This window comes from Triturus cristatus, chromosome 9, assembly GCF_964204655.1.
Source record: "Triturus cristatus chromosome 9, aTriCri1.1, whole genome shotgun sequence".
In the NCBI taxonomy this organism is placed as follows: Eukaryota; Metazoa; Chordata; class Amphibia; order Caudata; family Salamandridae; genus Triturus; species Triturus cristatus.
In genome coordinates, this window is record NC_140592.1 from 1,131,183,254 (window position 1) to 1,131,210,059 (window position 26,806).

Consider the following 26,806-nt stretch of genomic DNA (forward strand, 5'->3'; position numbering starts at 1 on the left):
CCCAAGTCAGCCAGCTGGCGAGTTCGTTAATAGATTTATTGAATCAGTCAACCCAGTTTAAGGCGGGGTCAAATGACAAGGCATCTGAAGTTGCAAAAGCCAGGATCAGAGAGAGAGGCCCTCAGTGACTGCAAAAGACCAGCCCACTATCTAATCAGTCTGATATTCACAGATTTGTATCCGAAGCTTCTTTGCTTGCACTGAGAGAAGGGCTCATACCTTCAACTTATGAGCACACACTGATAAAGAATTTGTCGAGATTGATTGTAGATCCCTCTCTTGTAATAAGGTCCGATATCTAGGGAGGGGTTGCAAAGCCCTAACAGGGATCAAATCAAGAGCAGGTGCAAACACAGGAAAGCCCTCAGGAATATTCTAAGTCATTAGTGCATCTATTGGATGTCATACTTCATGAAATCAGAGGCCTGAAACCGTCACAGAAGGAGGAAGCTCCTACTCTACATCCGCAATTGGTCAAGATAGACGAAACCTGGGGGGGGCGTGGCTTGGGAGCCAAGCATGGCGGACGTGTTTCTGTAGAGCTCCGCTAGCCTGAGCCCGTTCGAGCCATCATCCGACATTGATCCTGACCCTGGACTGCACCGTACTGAGGAGCGATTGTGGTGACCACTGGAGCCCCTGAGGTGGCGTATCGCAGCGGTGGGGAGCGGCATCAGCCTAGGCCTGGGACAGGCATGGTTGCGGCCTAGCGGGGACTGGGTTCCAACGCGGGACGAGCCCCTGGCTGCCCCTGGCTGCGTGTGTGCTTCAAGACCCCCTAATTAGAGGACTGGACTGGTCACAGGAGCACTACGACAGAATTGCATTGTACGTAGATTACGCTCTGTTCTTCATGTCAGACCCGGACGGTTTCGGCGCTCGTGGGATTCAGCAGGTGGGACCTTATCGGTATCTCCACGCTCGGAGATATTACGCAAGGGGCCACTCTTAAATCCTTTTACAGGCAACAATTGGATTTAGATCTTCACAAGTCGCAGTTCCATCGCTATTTGCAGCTCTGCCATGCCCTGACCCCCCTGCTCCGGCAGCTGGAGGCTTTACCTGAGTTTCATCTGTAGGAGGGTCGCTTGTAGATGGGGATATTGGGGCTCACAAAATCCGGCAAATTTACCAGACACTCATCGCACATACTAAGACCACTATCCACAAAACCCTGGAGGCATGGGCCGCTGACCTGCCGGCCCTCACAGACTATGACTGGGCTGAGGCTTTGGCTAGTCCTCGATATGAAGCCGTGTCTACCAGATACAGCCTAGTTCAAATACCTCCATAGGGTGTATTACACTCGCCATGAACTCTGGAAAATGGGAGCTATCCAATCTCTGATCTGTCTCCGCTGCCACACGGATGATTGTTCGTTTTTGCACACGATGTGGGGTTGCGTGGCGGTTCAGGCGTTCTGGTCCAGCGTGATGTCCTGCCTGGGTCATGTCCTGGCGCGGGTTTTCCTGTTAGACCCCAGACTGGCGCTTTTACACTGTACAGAGGACATTGGGGGGAATCGGAGATACCTGTTATTTTTGGGCTTCACCTTAGCCAAGCGTGACATAGCACAACATTGGAAGGACTCGTCCCCAACCGGCGTCACTTCCTGGAAAAAGGCACTAGACAGATGCATTTCTGCAGAGATTGTAGTGTTTCAGGTGAGGGGATGCCCACAGAAGCACGGGAAGATCTGGTCCCGGTGGGCCGCCTATAGAGGCATCAAATTGCCCCCAGTGTCGCAGTCTGCTGCTCGTGACCCCATTGAACAATTAGTGGTGAACTTCTTAGGCATTTACTTGTAATGTCTCTTAAATATGTATGGTGCGCTTCAGGGTGTGGGCGGTTTCTTGTTTCCTTGGTCTGATGTTTTGCAGACTATTGGGGATTTGTATAAGGTGTCCAGAGATACTATTTAACCCGCCTCCTCTGTATTTTTCTTGTTGGCCTTTGCCCATCTGGTACATTGAAAATCCAACAAAATATGTTGTTAAAAAAAAAAAAAAAAGATAGATAGATAGATAGACGAAACCTTGGTGCAACTACCCATCATACTTGCTGAAAATAAAATCTCAGATCTTGAGGACAAAACGCTTGTCCGAAATAAAAGCTAGTGACTACCAAGAGGGAGATTCGGCTACTATCTAATAAGATTGAAGACTTGGAAAATTATGACAGACAATCTAACCTACTTTTTATGGGAGTGTCAGAAGGTGATGAAAACCTGGGAGGATCTACTAGCTTGGTTCAGTAGGTCGAAAAATTAATCAAAACACATATTTTTCCTGACTGCAACAAGGATTTGACGATTAAGAGAGCCCCTCGAATTCCAGCCCAATGTCTACCAAACATGAATTACCCATGTACTATCATGGCTAACTTTGCCAATTATCGTATCAAGGAACAGATGCTGCATGCAGCAATAATCCGCAAAACATTCAGCATCTCGGATAGGTCGAAATTTCATGTCTTTTCTGTTTACTGACATGACGATAACAGCAGTTCAAAGACGAAAAGAGTTCCTAGCCCTTCTGGGACAGTTTAGGTCTGGCGATGCTCAGGCCTCCCTGATTCAACAATCAAAACTCAAGGTCTTGTTTAAAGGCCAGTTTCATATATTTTCTGAAGTGGGGGAGGCACAGTCGAAGATCCAAAGTTCTGCTGGAGCAGAAACAAGAGGGGCGGTACCACTTTATTTTAATTCAGTTTTTCAGTTATATAAATGTTCTGTAATAACTGTAGGCAAGTCAAGGTGTAAGTTCAGTTAATATTATAGGTGTTGTATGTGGGAAGTAGGAGGGAGCCTTCTGAAGTTGCAGGAGGTTAGGAGTGGCCAGGGTGCAGGAACAGGGTGCCAGAGAAGACATGTGGGGCTCAAGACATAAGACGGGCGACTCCCCCTCTGCTTTGAGTCTGGGTGGTACCTTAGGGCACAGGTAGTATGGTTTTGGTTAGGGTGGGGAAGTGCATGAGTAGGAAAAATGAGCAGAACTGAAGAGAGTGTTAGTAAGACGTTTCAGCAAAAGAAGTAGAAGTCAAACTGTAAAAATAGTGCTGGAAGCTATGAGGCAATTGCTGTTATAATAATAATTACATGTAACGCTAATGGCTTGTTAAAAGAACGTAAATATGGTGCTATGATGAACTGGTTGTTTTCATTTAAGTCTAAAAAGAGCTTTTTTTCAGGCGACTCCCCTCAAAAACAACACTATCCCTGGGAAAATTATCGCATGCATATTTCGCATCTGCAGGGGCTGCAGAGAGGGGTGTGGCCAATTATTTGGCTAATACTATTGATTGGAATGTGAGCAATGTTATTGGGGATGAAAGAGGTAGATGGATCTGGGTTAAGGTATGAGGGGTTCTGCTTTGAATTTTGTGAACTATTATGGTCTGATTACCAATGATGCTGAACCGCTGAAACAACTTCACAATATTGCTATGGGGCAGATGGTCTCTCGATTTTTATAAAGATTTAGGGTTATCCGCTCTCTCCCAAATTTGATTAAATAACTCAGTTGGAAAGGGGAGACGCTTCTTTGCAAACATCTTATCGACCTCAGGAGGAATTTCATAGTTCCCACAGGTCTTTGCCTTAGCCAAACTTTGAACATTGGTATGCCAAAATGGAAAGGACTAAAGACTTTGAGGAGGCATATGCACAGCAAGTTGGGAGTCTGCCAAGGTTCTTCACAAATTGGAAATCATTTGAGCTTCGTGAGCACAATTCATCTGCATGAATCCGTTTTTCAAACCAATATTATCCAAGCCCCTTCATGAACTTTAAGATTTTATATTTCCTAGTATAGCATATCGGTACCTTGGGTAGTTTCTACCCGTTAGGTTAAGGGTGTTACTCTTGATTTTCTATGGGCTTGCAACCAGTAGTAGAATTACTTGATTTAGACACTAATGCACTTTATTAATGAGCTGATAAATGTATGCTTTTATGTCCAAATTCATAGCATTTTTGCACTTTACTATTGTTCAGTATTTAATAGGAAATGGTGTAGAGTCAGTTTCAATAGAGAGTAGGGGATTGGAGTCAGAGCCCACAGAAGTCAAGCTACCCCATGGTTGCACTTTATCGCCTTGCAGATTCTGTATATCCACGTTTTCCTTGAATGCGTACCACTATATCACTTTATCCTGTAGCATTTCAATAATGAGGAAGGCAATATTAACGATTAGCTGCTAATACCAATTACTGGTAATTTTGTTATTTATTATGTGATGAAATTGTATTCTGTGTATATTCGTGATGTCTTTAAAGGCGTATCATCATAGTATTTTATTATCCTGTTACATTTTAATTAAGAGGAAGGTGGTATGAATATGTTGTTGTTAATACCAATTGCTGGAAATTTTGTTATTTATCATGTGACTTGTATCGTGTTTGGTCTTTTTAAACTTAGTATTCTCATATTCTGCTCAACAAAAAATTAAAAAAAGGTTTTTGGCACTGGCAAAGACAATTACAATGAGTGGCGTCTATGTTCCCCAATATAATGAGGAAAACTTGTATGACGAAGTTCAATATTCCAGTGGTTTGAATACTACTTTTGCAATGGAGGAAAGCGTCTCCTTCGCAGTGGTTTTGCGAAGAGCAGCAGAAGTGCTACTCTTACAATGCTATGTAAGTGATGACTATTGTGCTAACTGAGGTACTTCAACAAGGTCAGGCTCCTACAGAACCCCTGTTACTATTTACTTGAGCCCTTATGGATACCATTTTGGGCACACAGTTGAAACCATGTTCAGGTCCACCTGTTAATAGGCAGATCGCTCATCACCATTGTTCCACACCAGGCAACCCAGCCTTTTTTACTGTACTGAACACCCTATGACAGAGAATAGTCCACAAACAAGGTATATCCCAACGCTTTTCCTTCTCTCCACACCACTGGATCGTAAATCTAATAGAACAGAGACATTTTAAAAATGTATTTTCCCCTCTACAAGCTTTTTCTTGAGGTCACTGAAGGCAAGGCCATTATTCTCATGCCATCTGATTGCAGTGGCACAGGTTTTACCTGCTGTTCTGGACACCTTCAATTGTCCCTTACCCAGGGTATTCCATAGGGATGGGCGCAATTTGCGTAGTCGTGCTACGCAAAGCTCTGCGAAACGGTAAAAAATCTCTACGGGCATGCAGTTACGCGAACCCGTGGAATTGCTTGTTCCGCCCATTCGCGATGCTTTTTTCCTGTTCGCGAACGCTGTTTGCATGCTCGAGGGGGGGAAATATCTCACGAACATGCATTTTGAAAGTGCGAACAAGCAAAAATTCTTCGAAGCCCCGTATTGCGGGATTTTTGGCAATTCCGCATTCTCCGCAGAGCGCGAAATTACCCAAATTCCGCGAGCGGAACGGAATTTATAGCCCAGGCCTAGTATTCAAGACAGTCGCAATGCTGCAAAGTATGTCATATGAACTGGCATATGCAGGCATTGCAGTGGGACCTCAAATACCAGTGGGCACAGCAAGAGAGGACTCAATTGTATTGTATCCAGAGTTCAGGGGAGACTTCAAAAGCTCTGCAGTGGTGGTAATTGGTCCATGACTTGGTCATTGGCAGACCCCTCTATCCCTCTCCTTACGCACGCCAGACCTGATGGTGGTCACAGATGCATCACTACTGGGTTGAGATGCCATCATGTAGAGGTGGAAATCAGAGGCCTCTGGTTCCTGACAGAGACTCGACTCCACATCAGTTTGTTGGAGTTGAGGGTCACTTGACATAGAATTCCTTCCTTCCCACCATTAGAGGAAGCTGGTGCAGGTGCTCATGGACAATACCACCTCCACATGCTACTGCAACAAGTAGTTAAAACATCTTGCAGGATCTCTAAATGCCAGGGAGGATGAACTTGGGTCCCAAATACTTAGCGGATCACAACTGGTATTTCCAGCAAGAGGTGGCTCTGGGCATCTTTCAGCAACGAGGAGAACCCTGGCTTGATCTTTTCTGCACTGCTGGGAAAGCGCGGTGTCAGCACTTTTGTGCATTGGGGTTTCTAAAGCAGCTTTCTCAGAGAAGTCCTTAATTGAGAGTAGAGCACGGGACTCCTGTACACTTTCCTGACCCGAATTATAAAGAAGATCAGGAACCAAGTCATCCTTGTGGCACCTAATTGGGCCATGAGAGTGCAATCTTAAGTAGCAGGACAGTGTACTGCACCCAGGCCTGAACCATTTGCATTTCGATATTTGAAGATTGAGTGGCAGTTGACCTTCCTCCTGAGGTCATTAATGTCATCTTGACAGCGGAGCGTCCTTCCACAAAATCAGTGTAGGCCCTTTGTTGGGACAGAGTTCTGGATTGTTGCAGCACCCTATACCCTGACCCATTACAAGCAAAGTTGTCAGAAGCTTTATTGTTCAGTCTCTGCCAGCAAGGACTTGCTTTTGGCACTTTGTTAAGGGCTACTTATTGGATCTTTCAGCCTTTTTGGGGTGCCTTATATAGATTTTTTAAAGTGTTGCAACATTTATTTTTGCCACTCCCCTTTGTGATGCCACTGTGGCACTTCAACATGGTCCTCACTTTTTTTATGTCAACCTTTTTTGAGCCACTGCAAAGTTGTCCATTGAGACTTCTGACGTTGAAGACAATCTTTCTCTAACATTGGCTAGTCACGTTAGCAAGCTGCAGGCTCTTCCTCTCACCCAAGCTTCTACAAAGATTTTTCTGGATGAGTTGGTGTTGAGGGTCCAAGCGTCCTGTCTACAGAAAATGGACTCTCTATTTTATTTCGGGTGATCTATCACCGTACCTGCTTCCTTTGCTTTGCCTCATCCCTCAATGGGAGAAAGAGAGTCTCCATTGTTTGGACTATAAGAGGGCCCTAAACTTTTACACTGATTGCACTAAAGAACATTGTGTGAATGTTCAGCTCTGTGTAGGGTTTTCTGGAGCAAAGAAGGCAGTGCAAAAACGTAACATCTCTGGATGGGATTGTTCTCTGCATAAGAATTTACTACACATTGACTAAAAACAGCCCGCCCTCACAAGGCTTACCAGCTATTTCCATCGGGGTCAAAGCTGCTACAACTGTCATGGCACACGGAGTGCCAGCCCTGGACATCTCTCAGGCGGCTACACAGGCGTCAGTCTATACATTCATAAAGCCTCAACAGTCAGGTCCATTGAGAAAGGCAGTCTACCTATCTAGTTCTGCATGACTTTTTGGCTGAGCCAGTTTACAGACCCACCACCATGAGGTACTGCTGTGGTATCTATTCACAAGTTGAGAAATGTGTAGTTAGAAGTATGCATCAGATGAACAAGTTACTTAACCTTCGGTAACAATCTTTCTAGTGAATACTCTATCTAAACACTCCCACCTCCCTACTCTGTGAACTGGGCTCTTTTTTTCATCTAAAAAGGTCTCACTCTACAGAGCTGCACACTGGTGATGCAAATCTGCCAATGGGCTCTGCGTCTGAGTATGTGGACAGCCGAGAAAGCAATTGACTTCAGCGTGCATGCGAGTGCCTACATGCAGCTCAGCTCGTCGCATCCAGAGCAGAATGATGATGGCATGAAGCCACACGTCACAGCGTTCCGGCATGCAGAAGTACTGCTTAAAAGTGCCCGGATCCAGTCTGACTCCTGGGGAATAATCACAAAGTGAGAAATCCACCAGTAAGATTGTTAATAAAGCTAAGTAACTTGTCCTTCTCTCACGGCTTGCTCTAGGAGCAGCTGAAAACCAAGCATGTTTAAGTATATATTCCAAACTGTCATTGTCATTTGTACCTTTGCTTGTGAGGTGATCGAATTGTGACTGAATAAATATTGATCCCAACAGAGACATTAATGACAAATATATGTACAGAATCCAAAAGAGCACGAAGAACGACAAGTTTAAGACTTGGGGCAACTTCCGGAACCGATCGGTAAGATTTTTTTTTTTGTTGGTGTCAGACCAAAAAATGCTATTGTATTGTGTGTAGATTATATATATCTGGTGAGGTTTTTTTGGCGGACGTAAGAAATTGTTTTTTTCCATCTACTACAATGGAAAGTGTTGATTTTCTGAAATAAATGGAAGTAGTCTCCCTGCATTATTCTCTCTTTACATTGGCTAACAGCAAAAAGGAAAACGTGGTACAATACAATTATTTGTTTTGAATAGGTCTCCTGAAAGTTAAGTAGTGACAAGTTCTGACCACTATCTCCCATGCTGTATCGAGTGCCTTTCTTCCTCAAGTGACTGAATTCGAACACCTGCTGCTTATTTAACCTAAAATGGCAGTACTCCAGCGTAAAGCTCTTTCGGCAGTGACCGATCTCCATTGAAATACATTGGGCTCCAAACGCTGATGTGCACTGTGCACCCAGCCGCACCCCTATTTTAAAACTTACTTACCTGAACGATTTTTCTCTGATGCCTAAACATATAAAAGATACTGCCTATTTTTATAAATTGGTGTGGATCTCCTTCTTGAGTTGTGTGTGTCATTTATTGATCGTTGTGTGTATTTGTAAATGTCTTGCACTCCTCTGTGTTAAGCCTAAGCTGCTGGGCCACACTGCCCCCTAATAGAGCACTTTGGAATTGCATAGCAAGTCCCTGTCCATGCATAAGGGAACCCCTGGACTCGTTACATGGTATACCAGATTCTTGATATATAAAGAGCTAGCTTCCTACATTGGTAGTGCAGCGGTGGGATAGAAGAATTGACATTTGCTGTACCACTTGGTTGATAAGTGATTCTACAGAGGAATCCAAATTTGTCTCTAGTTCAAAATAGTTTTTTCCAATTTGTGATTCTTCTAAATTGTTTTGAACCAGCTGTTAGGGCCTTGGTTTAGCCCCTTTACAAAACTGTTTAGAATTTAAAAAGCAGTAAAGTAAGTTAGGCCTTTAGTAATACTTAGCATTTTTAAGTTCTTAAAAGGTTCCCAACTACTTTTAAAACGATGTCTGTAGAAGAACCCCCCAGGAACTCAACCTGGCTCCCTATGAGCACCTTAGAGTATCCTGTCATGTAGTTTCCACTAATCAGTAGGAACTGCGAGTTTGTGGAAAACATAAATTTAGGATGGTGCCAGACGGATTCCATGCATCCCCGTAGGATATGTTATCCCTTGGATCAGCTAGTTCAAAGTGCCACAGTTAGCCCTGCTGAACCTAGACAGGGAGTGAATAGTTCTGGCAACTACTGAACATGACAGCCCTGTTCCCTCAGGAATCGTGGTGACAAACCTTGGACTTTTTGCTTAGTCGCTCATACTCTCTTTCTTAGTTGCTCATGCTCTCTTTCGCTCAGAGAAATATACAAAGATACAAAGAATGCACGAAGGGACCTTTTTGATTATTTATTGAACCATAGTGATTCTTGTGTAGAAGATGTGCGCTGCAATGATTAATAGACAGAAGCAGACAAAAGTTATAAGGAGTGTTAAAACAGTGAATAAAACAGAGTTCCACCATCTTGTGGAGACAGCTTGTATATGCTTACATACATAATATTATAACAATCTAGCATACTTCTACGTTGCAAACCCTAACCTACGTGTCTATGGTGTGAAAGTATGGTCTGCCAAGAAACCCCCTTCTGGATGATCTAACCCCTTTTCCTGGGAGGTAAAAATGTAAGACCCCCGTCTTGGTCACGAACTGGACACCCCTCATTGAGATGTCAGTCCGCTATTAGGCGAAAGCTTCTGCATGCAGGGACCCTACGAAGTCAGCAGAAGTGTCTCCTCTGATTGTATTCGGAAACAAAATGCTATATATATATAGAAAAGGGCATCCTTGCTTTGGGCCGTGATTGTGATCAGTTTACCTATTATTTGGATTCTGCAAATAGCTGCATTGCCATATGGACGTAATAATGAACACACTTGTTTTACGCACATGAAGACCTTACACCTAATGCGAAGGCAGTATGATAGTTCTTTTGTGTCAGGAAGGTCGGTTTTTCCTAGAAACTAACCTGAGTCATAAATGCAAATGTGTGTCAAAAGTCAATATGACAAAGGGAAGGCAACTGAATCAAGGAACCATGTACATTGGCACTATTTCCTACCAGGCCTGACTTGGGCACATGACAACCCCACCTCGAGGAGCTCTGTAAGGCATGTAAACTAGCCATGGCAACTAAACCCACAAAAGCTCATCTGCCGCAGATGCTAGCAGAAAACGAGAAGGACTTATCATGTAAGGGTTTCCCCACTGGGGAAGGTGAAGAGGTGGATAAGTTTGAGACTGACACAAAGCAAACACAAGGAGATGAAGGGTGGAGCGCTGAAACTTTCACTCCTGGGTTGATTTTGTAGACTTTTAGTAAAAACACTAGGTGGTTGTTTAAAAGATAGCAGTGGGCATGATTATGATGGGCTTTATCATTTAATTATGGAAGTGCTTCTGTTAAGTAATTGTGTTCATGAGAAGTTGTATTAATACCTAGTGGCCAGTCTCTCCCCAAGAGTTGGGGAAGAAGGCTGATCATTGGGTAAAAACAAGTGTCTAAAACTAGGCATGTGTGGGGGTGAGCAAAAGATAGACCACTCTGAAGACAAAGCTTAATACAGGCAGCGCAGTTTACTTTAATTGCACTGCTGCAGACGTTTCTGAATGGTCACACATGAGGACAGACAGCACACAGGCAGCAGTGCAGCAAAGAAACAGAACTGCCACTCGCCGCCTCACTAGTGACTTAAGTTCCTGTTGGCAAATGGACACATTCACGTGACACCAATGACACTTGATGCAGCCAACCCAGGCTGAGTGAGTCTCAGCACAGCTCTGATCAGTATGCAACCAACGCACTGCTGCTGAGCCCCCAGGCTGGTGCGACCCATTGATCTGATTCAAGTCAAACTTTTCAAGTCTATAATAGCCGGCAGCACTGCATAATCAGTGTGCTGTCAGTACAATGCACTCTGCCAGACTCACAGCGCGTGGTCCACGCTGCTAAGCTTGCTTTAGTGCTTCAAGCAACACACAAAGATGATGGACAGAATGCTGAACATTGTCAGGCATTTACCCACAGTACAGAGATCTGGGCCTAAATCCATCTTTTTTTGTTTAACATGGTATTTCAGTTTGGACCCAGACATATGGGAATCAGTCTCCACCCTGCTCCCCATGGAAACAGTCCAGCCCGAACTGCCAAGCCAGGTCTTGCCTGGACTGGAAACAAGCTTCCTGGGAGCAGTTTCGGGGTATCACCCCTCATCAGCCTTGCTAGCTTGAACCCAATGGTATAGTGAGCACGGACTCACGTCTGGGCATACCTAACCCACTAGAGGCAACTATAGCTTTTCTGAAACCTTGGAGTTTTAGAAACATGGGATCCCTCTTAAGATAAACCAGAGATGGGACCCTGTAAAATCTGTGGATTCTGGCTTTCCTCGACTTCAATCCTGACTATTCTTTGTTCATCCTTGTAACTGTTCATATTCTCTTCTGCATAACATTCCAATATCTCGGGTGCTTCAGTGTTGTCTGACTCCAGACTCATGTTATACAGAAAAGTACACAACAAAATGGAAAGACTTGACAAACAACCCAATCCTGCAATATAACTGTACAGAGTACACAACGCTAGCACACAAACTGCGTACCAGCATTACTCATGCATGCTGTGTTCTGTAAACTGTACAGACTACATAACACTTTGTGCCAAATTTACGCCTGCTGTGCAAGTCACACCCTTGCAAATACCAGAATTCTTACCCTCACAAAACGTACACTTAGGGATATTGTAATCTGGCATCATCAGTGGTGTTAACAGGACCCACTTCAATGCCACAGACATAAAATTGTGTACAAGTCTGTAAAAAGAAGCTAAAAAAATACATGTTATTAAAGCAGCTTAACTTAAACCTTTGAAAATGTGACTTGCTAAAACCTTGGATCTGTAAGTAATAGGCATCCGCATAAGAGGTAAGTATTGCTAACAAGAAATAATGATATAAATTCACCATTCATCTGCTTCAATTCCAAGATTTGGAAACAAAAATATTATTACAGGGTATCTTGCATCGATTCGGTTTTTAAAATTATTAAAATGAGATAAAGAGCTGAGAAATAATGTTAAATTGTAATTCCTTTCTCGTGATAGATTTTACAGCGAAGTTCAGTGCCAGACAAATATGTGCCGTTGCTCTAAGAAAAAAGACGAAAAGGCGACTTTTAGTATCCCTTTGAAGACTGAAATGTTATTTAAAATAATCCATTGCAGACAATATTCACCGCCATCCCAACTTCAAGAGTATGAAGGCAACTTTATTGGGTTCGTTCTGTGAAGATCTGTGTGAACGGGAGCCAGTGAAGCACTCTTCCCTGGCACTCTCTCGCACCCCAACGGATTTTTAAAACTTTTTTTTTATTTAATACCGTGCGGCTAATTAAGCCAGCTCTGGGGGGTGTAGTATAATAATAAACCTATTTTTACCTCATAGTTACAACTAAAATCCTTGCTGGTACACTTAGCCTTTTATCCTTCCTTGATTGATAAAAAGAGTGTGTTTATATGAAAGTATCTGTTACTGAGCAGCAAGATAACCTAATGGGAAAATGTGCACTTTATATATACATGATCTTTTAAGCCAGGATGACCTGCTCCCATTGTTTCTGGAACCGGCCATATGTCCTACAAAGACTCTTCCATCCTCATATTCTCGGTGGTGTTACATGCTGTAAAGACAGTAAAGAATATATGTGGCTTTACGTTGAGTTAAACCCTGCCCCCTTCCCCCTTATTCACATGTAGACAAGGACCCTTGAATCTACGCTCTGTGATCCTTTATGCCTTGTTCCTCTTTTCATGAGCACCAATTGGGTGGGCAGCATGTGCTTACAGACTCTCGTTTATGCTGCTGCACGTATGACAACTTCCCCCTGAGTGATCAGCCTGAATTTCACCCGTCCTGCTTCCCTCTCATCAGGAGCTCTTCCGAAGGTAGTACAACCTGAAACTGGCTGTCTGCATCTCCCAGAGCTCAGCCCCGTCCCATCTGCAGCTTCAATGAGATTGCTTTTGCATAGCTGCTGATGCTGTTTCAGTTTCTTGGTAATATGTACCTGCTGATAAACTCTCACCATGAACTGCACGAATGGGCGTGGGGCTTAGCTGCCAAGGCACTCATGGGGCCTTAATCCTAAACTATATTAAATCTAGAAGACCTCGACCACTCCCCAGAACCTCTCCCTCCCCTTACTTGCCTCCACTTGTCTGAGGTCTTTGGCATTGTCAATCATACTGACTTCCAGAAATTCGATCTCTGGTTCGTAATTAAAATAATTCCCACATTTCGGTGCCATTAATCTGGGCTTTTAGGAGTTCAGCTTTTCATTTAACCTTGATATCAAGATTAATAAGTACTTCTTAAAGATTTTTAATATGTGCACAAATTAAGCAGTAATTCAGATTTACCTCTTTATAGGTAATCGCCTAGATTTTTTTTTACAGAATCAGATGTAATCTGGGTTATATGCTTTTGATTGTTTGTTACAGTAGATCATTTTGCTCTCATAATAATATTATTTGGCTTTTCGTTTGTATGCAGGGTGGAACTTATACGACTCCAACCTCCCGAAGGAGACCTCCCTTGAGTAAAGGTGAGCTGATTCACTTTCAGATGTTTACAACTGTATAATGTCTCCTGTTTTCTGTATATGGAAATATCCGTATGTATACAGTCAAGGAGGTTACTTCCCTCAAAACCTTAGTCCCCATTACTAAGAAATAGCGTGGAATCCTGCTAAAATATGTAGTATGTCATTAGATTTAAAACGGACATTTGGATGCATTTGGCCATGTGCATTTTCCAACTTTGAGAACATAAAAAACTGCAAATGGACCAATGTTTTTAGTTCTGCCAATGAGAAGCTTACTTTAGTACACTTGTTTTGGTGGTTCAGGGTAAGGATGAAGAAAAACCTCCCACAAAACATGCTTGGTATTGTATAGCAGAAAAAAGAATCATTTTGTTGTCTGACATTACACATTGAAATAAATAAAACTGCAAGTGAGTGAGGAGACGTATATAGCACAGCAGCACTAAACACACATCCCCTTAACTGTCCCTGACTGAAGGGAAGTAGGGAAGTGCATGGATTAAGCGGTATGGATTAAGATTTTTTGTGAAGGGCTAGCATTTTGCCTTGAACTTTATCTCAGTGAAGACTCCATTCCGTAGTAAGTTGCAACACTGAAATGCAAATGGAATTCACTTTTTTAAACAAATATTTCATTAATAAATGCACATGTGGAATAAATACAAATCAAATGTGAAGCAATAATGTAAAGACTGTATCACCCAAAACAGGTCCACATCTGAAACGCATATTGTATGTTGATATCAAGTCTCATCAGAGAACAGTACCAGTATCACACTAATCAAAGAGAAAGACAACCAGAGCATCGAGGGCATAGTCCTGCCCTGCACCTAACCTTTCTCAAAGATCCAGATAGGCTAATAGATGTTTTTTCATGCAGGTTCCTCAGCTTTTGAGTGCCAAACCGGATTCAGACACTTTGTTGCAGGTCTCCATTGCTGCTAGCTGGGACCAAAGCTCTGTCTCAGTTCCAATCACCACCCTAAACAGGATGTCACAGCGTCATACAAGGTGCCACCTTGGCACATAAACATAAGTTCCTGAGAAATGTTATTATAGAAAGAAATATATGTGTGGCACGAACAATCTTTCCAACAAAGTTGTCATGCTTTAAACATTGCCATCCCTGCGGGAGGTAGATGTCGCTTTCATGTCTGCATACTATCTGCTTCTGTTGTCTCGGACCACAACATTCTCCAAATCCTGCAACAAATGTGTTCATACGCATGCTAAGGCCATCAAGGGATGCAAAGCAAACCTCTTCATGACCCAAGCCCAGGTTGAGCACCTAGATAAGCTTTGCCATTTTTCTTCCTTATGCTGTGGCAAGTCCTGCTCTGGCTTCACTTCAAACAGAAAGTCCTCCATATGGACCTCGTGCAAGGTAAGTGTCTCTAAAAGTCCATGCAGGCAGAGTAGAAGAAATCCTTTTGCTTCTCAACTAAATTCTTTTTATAGGCGTTGGTTGTAAGGTTGGCAGTTCCACAGTCTCAACCTCTGAATCTGCCTTAGTGGAAGTAATGACAGCACCGGATATGGGCTTGGCACTACAGCCAGACACTGAGGAGATGCTTCCAGCCTTTTTAGCCCCTTGCGCTAACTCATCATAAATTAAAGCCTTTGCTCAGGCAATGCTGTCATTGTTCAAAAATCATTTCCTTCTGGCTCTCTCTGGTGCACCTGCAGGTCCTAAGAAGCCTTTGGGATCACCGATCGGACCACCACTGGCCGCTCCTTCCCTGCTGCCGGTGGTCATCAATTCAGTGTTTCCTAGTGCCAGTCTTGCAACAGCATTCACCTTCTGGCTGGAGGCATTGCCGGCTGCTGTTCTCTTGGCACCGACTTGGCATCCACCTCTCTACTTCAGAAGTCTTCTGAAGAATAAGGCCGGTCTAATTAGGTGCAGAGGCAAGACAACAGCTAATTTTGAAAGAAGCGTCTTATAGGCCTCTATCCCATGATGAGTACTATGGCAGACTTGGTGCCATTTTTGGCTCCGACTCTCATCCGATGCAAATGCCTGATATAGTATATTATATTAAGACAACAGTTGGGAGGCAGGCCACCTCCTCCCTTCTATGAGTTCCGAGGGAGGTGACTGGATATCGAAAATTGTAGTGGTATAGGCTACTCTCCTAATGTAGATTTTGACTACACTGCAGGGCCTACTAGAAAGGAAATCACTTAATTTACCTTGGTCCTGCGTAAGACTTCAGAAGCCATAGAATTGCCTCTACCAGTGGAGCAAAGTAAGACTAATGTTCTCAATGAGGTTATTCACTCAGGCTTGCCTGCAACTGAACCTTTGATTACATCCACAGTGCCCTACTGGACCCCAATATAGTAGCTTAAAATAAGCCGGCGCATACTGTGTTATCCTACTTCTGGAGATCCAAACCTTTTTGGCTGCTTATTGAGCTCCGAAGAATCTCTTGAGCCATGCCTTTTCTTAAACCAAACAGAATTCATGTTCATTCTGTTCTGTTCCATTCTCCCGATAGGGAATCCAAAACAAAATGGTGCAATGGAGAAGAAAGGTTTTTTTCCCCAGGGAGCTTTGCTTGTGATATATTTGTGGGAGATGGTGCAGCTGGTGATACCAAACCTGCCCGATCACTTCTGTGATTACTGTGCTGAGGTGGTGCATGATGAACAAGATGCAACAAAACAAATTCTCCAGCCTGAATGCATTTGATTCTGTGGCTAAATCAGTGGACTCTTCATTCACTATCCGTCATCATGCTTGGATCCATTCAACTGGTTTTCCGTTGGCGCCCAGGTATCCATGATGGACATGTGTTTGTCTCTTTGGAGAAAAGGCTGACTTGGGCCTGGAATGTTTTAAACAAGGATGGGCCATGGCCCAGTCTTTGCACCTGGCATCTCTGGCATTCAAGTGTCTTTAACAGGACGGTAAATTTACAGGTTAATCCTTAGGTGCGCCCTTTCGAAAAAAACAGCCCTCGGAGCCTGTGCAGCAGCACAGCACGTTCTTTGACAGTGTAGAGAGAGGATCTTGTGAATCCAGAGGCCGCATTTTCCACCACTTTTCCGGAACCCTTAGAAAAGGCACTTTAATCCATCTTTAAAAGTCGATGTGAAGCTTTGGGGTGGGAGGTGGCTTTCCATACGTTCTAGCAGTCTGTTATGGTGGCCCATTAGTTTCGCCAGATTCTTAAACCGGCTACGTCATTGCCTTCCAGTAAACACCCCGTATTCCTCCCATTCCACTAGTCACCTCAGGAGCTGTTGGCTCTGTTTCAGCGTCCAGGATCCTCAGTTTCTATGCTTTGCCCAAACTATCTACCTCCATCTAGCACCAAATCTGCTTGCTCTGTAAGCACAGAACTTTGGAGTGGCTAGGTGAGGGAAGGGGTTAGGGGAAGGAAACCACATGGAAGGCAACCTGTAAGAAAGAATGAGGACTTAAATGATTGCCTCCGAATGGATTTGGTAATCAATGATATTGTAAATAATGTTTTGAATATTCTCCTGCAATGGTACCCAGCTGTGATTTAGTTTTCTCTGCATAGTTTCCTTTCCTCATTAGCAGGGATTTTTGTGCTGAACAGAGAAGTGGAACGCAACAAACTAATTACTTTACTTATTCTGCTGGAAACATACACCCAACAAGACTATCTTGCAGTTGGAAAATAACTCTTTTCCTTACACAATTCTATCTGAAAGAGACTATTAGTTGTAGATTCCTTACCTTATAATTTCCCCCAGGCGTCCAGTGATTTTTCAACAGCAGCACCCCTGCGTGTCAGTTGGAGGCATCGATCAACTCCTTGTCCACCGTCGGCATCAGGGGCGCCGGAATGACACAGCGTGACCTGTATAGACGCCACTCATGCACACTGACGTCAGTTTTGACTTTTTCCGCGCCAGCCTAACCGAAGATCCGGACAGAGCTACCCCTTAGCCATTTTTTGGCTAGCCTTTTTCAGCTTTTTATTGGCTTCTTTTTCGAGTCTTCGACTCCTGGTGTAATGAGGAAGTCCCAGCCTAGGACCAGCTTTAAGCCCTGCGGCTCCTGCCACTGGATGATGTCCATGACAGATCCACACCTCATGTGCCTCTAGTGCCTGGAGCGCGACCACAACCCAAAGTTGTGCCGGGCCATGACTCTGAAGTCCTTGTGGGAGATGTCCCGAAAGTTGTTGGAGGCCCAGCGCTCGCTCCGTGTCACTCTTGTTCAAGATGGAGGTCCCGAGAACGGTCACAGAGCCTGCAATCCTCATCGCATTCCAAGTCGTCGGGGATGTCAGGTAAGCACAAGAAGAAGTCGTAGAAGCACAGGCGATCTTGGAGTTGGCCCCGTCGGCCGGCTGACACGATGTGGGACTCTGAGCGGTGTCACTCTAAAGATCCATCCCTGAGCCCCCTTCTGAGACCACGCAACACCTCCCTGCTTTTCTGGGAGCCTGGGCCTCTCCTGCCCAAATTCTGAATTTTTATGAGGCCCTCTACCTCATTTCTGAACAGTGCAGCTCTGAAAGTGCGCCTTCTGGCCCAGCAGAATTGATTGGGGACCCTAGGCCTTCGCCGAAGGCTTCGGCCTTAACTCCGGAAGGCCCCGTGGATCAGTTCTCTTATCAGACCGATGCCGGTCGGTCTAACTCGACACTTCAGATGTCAGCTGTGCCCCCGGTCTGCTCCTCGTCCTCAACGTGGACAATGAGATGGTCCGACATCACTCGACGACGATTCCAACGCCGTAAGGGACTTTTGTCCCTGTGTTCATCCCTGGTGGTGATTTTGTGCCAGGAGGTGGGGAAGAACACTGGGAGGAGTGCCAGCTGTATCTTTTAACTGACCAGCTTGATGAATCTATGGACTGATGGATGGACCAGGGTAAGGCCAGTGGTTTGGACACCTCCTCTGACATTTGCTTGCTTTCTCCCCCTACTGTGGCTACGGAGGAGGGATCTTCATATGCCATGGTGGTGAAAAAGACGGTCGAGGTCCTTGGCCTCGAGCTCCCTTCATTGGCCCTTAGGACTAACCTCCTGATACAGGTGCTTCAGTCTGCGGCTACCACTTCAAAACATCTTTTGCCCTTCCGTGAAGCCCTCACCAGTCACCCACCGCCCGCTCCGGCTGACCCAGCGCTCCTCACGCAGCTTCCCTCCCCATAGAGGTTAGTTGTCCAAGTCTCATAGTCAAAGGGCGCATTCCCTTCTGCACCCCCAGATAGGGAATCCAAGATGCTAGACCACCGTGGGAAGAGGGTGTTTTCTTCCTCTAGCTTGGCACTGCGGACGGTGAATACCGCATGCTTGTAGGGCCGATACTTCCATACCATCTGGGATACAGTTGCACAGGTGCTGCCTCAGTGCCCGGATGAGGTTCGGGCTGTTCTCTCCCAGGTAGTTGCGGATGGGAGAGATGCAGCTAAATTCACCATATGTTGTGGACTGATCACCACCAACTCACTGGGCAGAGTGGTTGCCTCGTCTGTAGCACTCGTTGAGGACTTCTGGCTTCTCGAGGATGTCCAATCTACTTTGATGAACATGCCATTTAATGGCACTCACTTTTTTGGCAACAAGGCAGACTCAGTGCTTGGACCAGTCCACCCTTTGACCCCCTGCCCCTACCACCAAACCTTCCTAGTTTGACATTTCAGGCCGGTCATTGTCCAGTCAGAGGCAGGATTCAACATCACCCCCTCCACTGGCACTCCATCATGTCAGACAGGTGGGTTCTGCAAATCGTCTGAATGGGCTACTTCCTCTCCTTCGAGACTACTCCTCTCGCCATGCCATCCTCTTACGACCAAATGTCAGAGGATCATTTGGTGCTTCTCTGTGAGGAAACTGTGGGTCTCTTGGCCAAGGGTGCCATAGAGAGGGTCCCGGTGCCAGAAGTAGGATGTGGTTCTTATATCTGCTACTTTCTGGTGCCCAAGAAGGACAAAGACCTGCGTCCTATTTTAGACCTCCAGACCATCAACTTCTTCCTCCGGAAGGAGAAGCTCAAGGTGCTCACTTTGGCCCAGGTCCTTTTTGCCCTCGACTCAGGAGACTGGATGGTAGCGTTGGACTTGCACGACGCTGATTTCCATATCCCCTTCCTGCCTGCCCACAGACGTTACTTACGGTGGGCCACAAGCACTTTCAGTTGACGATGCCTCCCTTCCCCCCCCCCCCTAATTGGGCTTACCAGTGAGTGCTCTCAGGTGCTCACAAAGGTGATGGCGTTGGTCACAGCTTATCTGCGCAGATCAGGGGTACCAAGCTTCCCCTATCTCGAAGACTGGCTGACTGAAAGCGACCTCACCCTAGGCTGTTGTCTCCCACCTCCAGACTACGGCGGATCTTCTGCACTTGCTGGGATACACCATCAACGTGCTGGAGTCCCACCTGACTCCCTCTCAGATGCTCCCTTTCATTGGGTTGGTTCTGGACACAATGCAGTTTCAGGCCTATCCTCCTGAGCAGCGAGTCCGGGATATTCTGGCTGTAATACCGATGTTTCAGCGTCTGTCCCAGATTTCGATGAGAATGACTCTGAGGCTGCTGGGCATCATGGCCTCTTGCATCCTGCTGGTGGATCATGCCAGATGGCATATGTGGACTCTGCAGTGGGAACGAACTACCGGCAGACATCAAATGCGCCCCCTCCCTGAACACCTTCAGGAAGACCCTCAAGACCTGGCTCTTTGGCTAAACAGATCTGCGGACGCTCCCCCCCACCTCAGCGCCTTGAGACCCTCATGGGTGAGTAGCGTGCTTACAATTCCCTGATTGATTGACCTGAAGTTCCAGTGGGCTCAGCATCAGGTGAATCTTTCCGACTACATCCAGATCTTGGAGGGAACGGCACAACAATTGTAGTGGTGACTAATGAAACAAGATTGGGTCAGAGGCAGATCCCTCTCCCTTGCCCAACCAGATCTAATGGTGGTGACAGATGTATCGCTCGTGGGGTGGGGCGGCCACCTGGGAGGGGCGGCCACCTGGGGGAGGCAGAGATCAGAGGCATCTGGTCTCTGGCAGAGTCCGATCTCCATATCAACCTTCTGGTGCTTCGGGCAATCAGACTGACACTGAAGGCATTCCTTACCTCGATCAAAGGGAAAGTGATGCTGGTGTTCACGGACAACACCACTGATATGTGATAATGCAACAAACAGGACGGGGTGGGGTCGTGGACCCTTTGTCAGGAGTCTCTGCACCTCTGGACATGGCTGGAACATCAGTTTTTAACCCTGGTGGTTCAACACCTCGGGGGTTCTCTGAACTGACACATTCAGTCGTTGGTGCCTGGTCAATCAAGAAGGGTGTCTCCATCTGGAGGTGGTGCAAGGTCTCTTTCAATGATGAGGAGAGCCTTGGTTAGATCTGTTTGCCTCCGAAGAGAAGGCGCAATGTCAGCAGTATTGCGCATTGGAGTTTCCAAGGCAGGGCTCGTTCGGCGGCGCTTCTTGACGCAATTGGAGCTTTTGCCTCCTCTACGCCTTCTACCTATACCACTTCTGCCCAGAGTGCTCAAGAAGATCAAGCACGACCGGACTCAAGTCATTCTTGTAGCTCCAGATTGGGCACAAAGAGCCTGATTTTCTGACCTTCTGAGCCTGGCCATCGATCCTCTGATCAGACTGCCTCTTCAGGAGGATCTCCTGTCGCAGCGGCAGGGGACAGTTATTCACCCGAACTTGTCCAGCCTCCACCTCCTTGCGAGGAGATTGAGTGGCGATAGTTGACAGCTTTCGACCTTCCACCCAAAGTCTGTTATTGTCATCTTGGCAGCTAGGCGTCCCTCCACTAAATCGGTATACTGCCTGCAGATGGAGCAAGTTTGTGGCATAGTGCACAGCAAAGGCTATTGATACCCTTTCCGCCTCTCTTTCAATGGTTCTCTTGTACATACTTTCTTTGGGCCAACAGAGCTCTGCCTTGGGCAGCCTTAAAGGTTATCTTGCAGCTATCTCTGCCCTTCTGAGACTTCCAGATCAGCCTTCCTTGTTCAACCCTCCTATTGTAAATCGGTTCTTTAAGGGCCTTAATCACTTGTTTCCTCCGTCTACTTTCATAATGCCCCAAAGGGATTTAAATCTGGTTTTGACCTTTGTGTGCTCCCTTTGAGCCTCTTCATAATTTTCCTCTCAGTCTTCTCACTCATAAAACTGCTTTCCTTATTGCCATCACCTCTGCTCGTAGAGTTAGTGAGCTTCAGGCTCAGTTTTCCAAGCCTCCTTATCTGTCTATTCATCCAGATAAAGTGGTGCTTCGAAGGAAGGCTTTGTTTCTCCCTAAAGTGGTCACGCCCTTTCATGTAGGAAATTCCATCACTTTGTCCACCTTTTACCCACCCCTGCATCCCTCCAAAGAAGAGGAGAGTGTTCACCGTTTGGACCCAAAACGTGCGTTGTCTTTTTATCTTGATTGCACCAAAGCCTTCCAGGTGGATGATCTACTCTCCATTTGCTATGTGGGCACCAAAAAAAGGTTGAGCTGTGCAAAAATGATGCATCTCTTGAGAGGTTGTCCTCTGCATTAAAATATGCTAGCCTTGGCAAAGAAGGAACCTCTTATGGTGTTGTGTGCTCCCTGTACTAGAGCAACAGTGGCAACATCTGTGTTTTAGCACGCGGAGTTCCAGTCCTTGATATCTTTCAGGAGCGATGTGGGCATTTCTGCACACATTTACCAGACACTACTGCCTGGACAGCCTCGTCCGGAGGGATGGGTACTTTGCCCGTTCAGTCCACCAGGACTTCCTGGTGTGATCTTGGTTCGCAGACCCTTCTCTGGGGTTGGAATTGCTGGAGAATCCATTCTAAGGTAAGGAATCTACAAATAATAGTATCTGTCAAATGAACATGTTACTTACCTTCTGTAACAATGTATCTGATAGAGACATATATTAGTTGTAGATTCCTTACCACCTCACCCATCCTCCCCGCTCTGCGAACTGATTTATATAGATAGGGACTCCCTTAAAGGGCCCTAGTTTTAATGCATCAGTGGTCATTGTCTTTCATGGCTCTGTGCTTTTGGTGTGGAAAGTCATGTTAAGAACTGATGTCAAAGCTCATAGGCAGCGTTTATATAGTTCCTGCAAAGTCATCTTGGCTCTGAGGAAGGATGCTGAGGCGACTGATACCAGGGGCAGGGCTACTGCCGTTGAATATTCTCCAGATCCAGATGACGCCTGGGGGAAATTTTATGGTAAGGAATCTACAGCTAATATATGTCTCAACCAGATATATCATTACCCAAGGTAAGTAATGTGTTCATTTGGAATCATGTAATACATCAACAGGCTCTGTACATTCTTTCAGTCTTACCTTAATCTTGTGATGAGTCGTGAAACAGATTCATTAAAAAAATGAAAAATATACAGGCAAGTTGACTCAGTCTTAGAAGCCTCATAGGAGTTGACTTCAGTCCAAAATGTTCAAATCTCAACAAAGTTTGGATACACCTAGATTGTCTCGACTTTGGAATCTGTGCCTTTCTTTTTGGTTGGTACATCAAATTTGAGCTCACAGGTTCTTTAACATTTTGTGGAAATCTACAATTTCGGGCAACAATTTCTAGAGAAAATGACTAAGGGGTTCTTCTAGAACATGACTAATAACAATCTAGATGTTAAAGAGTTCACCTATTTAGTCCTAAAATCCACCCAATATTTGCTCTTACTGGGAAACCTTTCTGATCTCTAGTTATCCTAGGCTGACAACTTTTCTTTCTGATACAGGGATAGCATCAGAAACCTCCACCTTTTATTGATATCTGGAATCGCAACTGGTCTTGGGCATGGCTGTTTTTATAGCAGGGACCCACCCAAGATACCTAAGCTCTAAGAACCATGGGATGCCTCATGCTCAGAACAAGAGACCTTGCAGTCCCTCTACAGAAAGCCTCCAATCCCATGGTTTTGATGGGTTTACCCCACCACTGCTCTTTGTTTGTACATGAGGACATGAGTCTATACTTACTTTTGCCAGATAAATTGCCGTAGTTGGTGAGTTGGTTCGGAGTGTGATATTCTTATGGCTTTGCCTGTGTGCACTGGGTTTTCGGTTCCTTCTCGTTTTACTTTCTATGGAGCACTTTTTCCGTGTTACTTAGTCACTTACTAGGTGTCTCTGAGGCAGCACACTTGCTGTACCTGATTTATCCTTCCCCACTTTGACTTATTGCGACACTTTCGCCTCTTTTCAAATGGATCCTACATTCATGTTACTTTCTGGTTTCTGCTTTGTTTCTGTAACAAATGGATTGAAACTTTGACAACTGTTTTTGTGGTTATATCAGTCTTAATTTGGGCTTACCTGTTTACTTTTAGTCCTGAGGAAGTCAGTGGATACTTCCACAAAGACGAAACACATGTTGGCTAAAGATGTTTGTCTGATGGCTGAAGTAACTATAACCATTACAGAACTTGGAATAAACAAGATCAAAGAAGATCACTACGAAAATACTGACTCTTGTTGCTCAGGATATTAAATCTTTATGTATACTAAACGGTTGTTGACACATTGTAATTCCTTGGTGGAGCCTTAACTTGGTTACTTTCTTGATGGGTTTACCAGTTGAGTCCTTGCACTATTGTCCTCTTTGGTTGCTTACTTTAAAGACTGTGCTGCTCATTGCTTTTACATCAATGTGGCACTTAAGCGAGCTGCAAGCTTTAGCTACAGTTTTTTGGACAACTTCAACTTCAACTTATAATCTTTATTCGGTTCTTAAAAAGACACCATAAAAGCACAAATACAATATAAATATGCACAAATTAAAAACACAGCAAGTGATATTCAGTTTAAAAGAAATATAAATATTAAAATTTCTGTACTCAGGTAGAGGGCCAGGGGATTTGAAGGGTTTTAGATGTTCAGATCACGTTTAGGGGCCAATGTCTCTGGTGTTCCTCAGTCTTGTTGCAATTCGAATAAAGTTTATCGTGCAAAACAGGGTGTAAGCGTCCTCCGCTTCCTGTAAGAATCTCAACGCCAATTTTGCATGTTTAAATTTTAGCTCTTTCAGGATTCCCACCAGGAACTTGCGTCTTGGCATAGTGTAGAAGGGACACAGTAAAACAAAATGGAGGGTATCCTGCGGAGATCTAAGATCGCAGCCGCAGGTACCCTTCTCCTCCACTGTGTGGGTAAACCCAGATGGCACTGCAAGGATATGGTGTAACATGTTAAATCTGAAGCGGGTCATGAGGTAGCGATCCTGCGCATTGTACATGACCCTCAGATAGGGTTCCATCCCTTGCTTCACAGTGAGGTCGTTATACAAGTGATTAGTGGCTTTATGCTTCTCCTTTTCAGCCCTTGATGTCTTCAAGTGTGTGAGAAAAAGTTTTTTTACCAGGGTCTTGTTCTCCCGGGACAGAGAGTCTGGGGATGAGAAGTATTGAGAGCAACCAATCTCTGTTAGCGACTTCTTGACAAATTTCAGCCAGGGAATTACATGGCCTTTGTCTCTTTTGAGGCAGTCCTCGATAATTTGTCTCGTAAGGGCCGCCTCCGGGTTGGTCCATACTTTCACCCATGCCAGGAGGGGTTTGGATTTGATTTTATCCTCTAGAAAGGGTTCTCCTACCTCTTCGTGTATAATGTGGGCCGAAACACTCTGTGGGACTTTTAATATTCTTCGTAAGAATTTGTTTTCTTCAGTCTGAAGCGGCTGTGCTTTTTTGCCCAGGAAGCCCCACACTTCTGCCCCATAACTTACTTTCGCACAGCAGATGGATCTGTATAAGGTCAGAATTTGTTCGGGGGACCATTTCCCTAATCTTTGCCCATACCCCATGATTGCCCCTACTGCAGCTGCCAGTTTAGTAGAATGCTTCTCAATCAGGGGTTTGAACGATAAGGCGTGATCAAATAACACCCCCAAGTACGTAAAAGACTTGACCTGATCTATTTTATGTGACCCGATGTTGTAGGTGAAAGTTCCTTTTGTGGGTTTCCCAGATGACATAATGTAGGACTTTTCCAGGTTTGTTGCCAGGTCCAGTTTCTCCATAAATTTGACAAACCCGTCAATTAGTTTTTGCAGTCCCAAAGGTGTTCTAGAGAGCAGGACCGCGTCATCGGCGTAGAGTAGTACGGGCACTGCTCGATGACCAATTTGGGGTGAGTCAACTTTGAGCTTAAGGAGGTCCTTTTCCAGTGCGTTAATGTAAATAGAGAAAAGGAAGGGCGCAAGGATGCATCCCTGTCTTACTCCACTATTGGAGGTGAAGGGATCGGTCTTTTTGCCTTCCTGACTGTACCTTACGCTTGCAGAGGTGTTCCGGTGGAGGTTTTGTAGAGTGTCGACTAATGATTGGTCCACACCTAACTCCTTTAGCATAACCCAGAGCTTTCTCCTGTTTACGCGATCAAAGGCCGCTGAGAGGTCCATAAACCCCATATGTATTGACCCCCTCCCGGCGATGGTATATTTTGCAATCAGGAGGTATAGATTTAGGCATTGATCGGTGGTAGATCTGCCTTTCCTGAAGCCGTATTGGATTTCTGAAAGGATTTGTTGCTCCTCTGCCCAGTCTTGCAATCTCGATAGGATGACTCGCCCCAGGACCTTGGCTGACACGTCAATGAGGGAAATAGGTCGATAGCATTGGGGGTCATCACGGTTGCCTTTTTTATAAATGGGGACTATGGTCGCCGTTGACCAGGACTGGGGGAGGCCTACCTCCCCTGCCTCGTTTAGTACCCTCATGAGTAACGGGGCCCATAGTTCGGGTCTACTTAGGAATAGGTCTGGTGGAATTCCGTCCGGGCCCGCGGCTTTATTTTTGCTGAGCCCGGTTATTCCTAGTTCGACCTCCTTCAGGGTAAAATTTAGCTTTACGGGCTGGTGGGCCTCCGCTAGCTCCTCCTGGGGTTCCTTGTTTGAATGGTTGTATAAGCCCTGGAAATGTTTCTGCCATTGTTCCAGCAGAATGGTGTTCATGATTTTAGGAGCCCCTTGGTCCTGGAAGAAGGGGGCGTTGATCACTTTCCAGAAGGCAATAGAATCTTTTCTTTCTGCGGCGTCCCTTAAGTCTTCCCAGGCCTGGTTTTGTATGCTTTGCTTTCGTTCCTTCAGAGCTTTTTTGTATTCAGCTCTATTCCGTGCCACCTTCGTTTTGTCCCTTGGTTGGGCATGAAGGCTATCCTTCAGGTTTTTCAGCGCCTTTGTACAAGTTGAGTCAAACCAGCGGGGGTTTAGGGGCATTTTGTTCTTAGCTCCTGGGGTATGTAAGGAGTTAT

The 26,806-nt window shown here is 45.2% G+C and overlaps 1 protein-coding gene across 6 annotated transcripts in view; it reads left to right on the forward strand.

Annotated features, from left to right (window-relative positions):
- Positions 1–26,806, forward strand: part of MIS18BP1 (MIS18 binding protein 1) — a 772,466-nt gene that overhangs the window by 686,762 nt on the left and 58,898 nt on the right. For all 6 annotated transcript variants that reach the window (XM_085627030.1, XM_085627029.1, XM_085627031.1 and 3 more), the window contains 2 exons: positions 7,819–7,906; positions 13,533–13,584. In XM_085627030.1, coding sequence (XP_085483156.1) covers positions 7,819–7,906; positions 13,533–13,584 — 140 coding nt within the window. The remainder of the gene's footprint in view (positions 1–7,818; positions 7,907–13,532; positions 13,585–26,806) is intronic.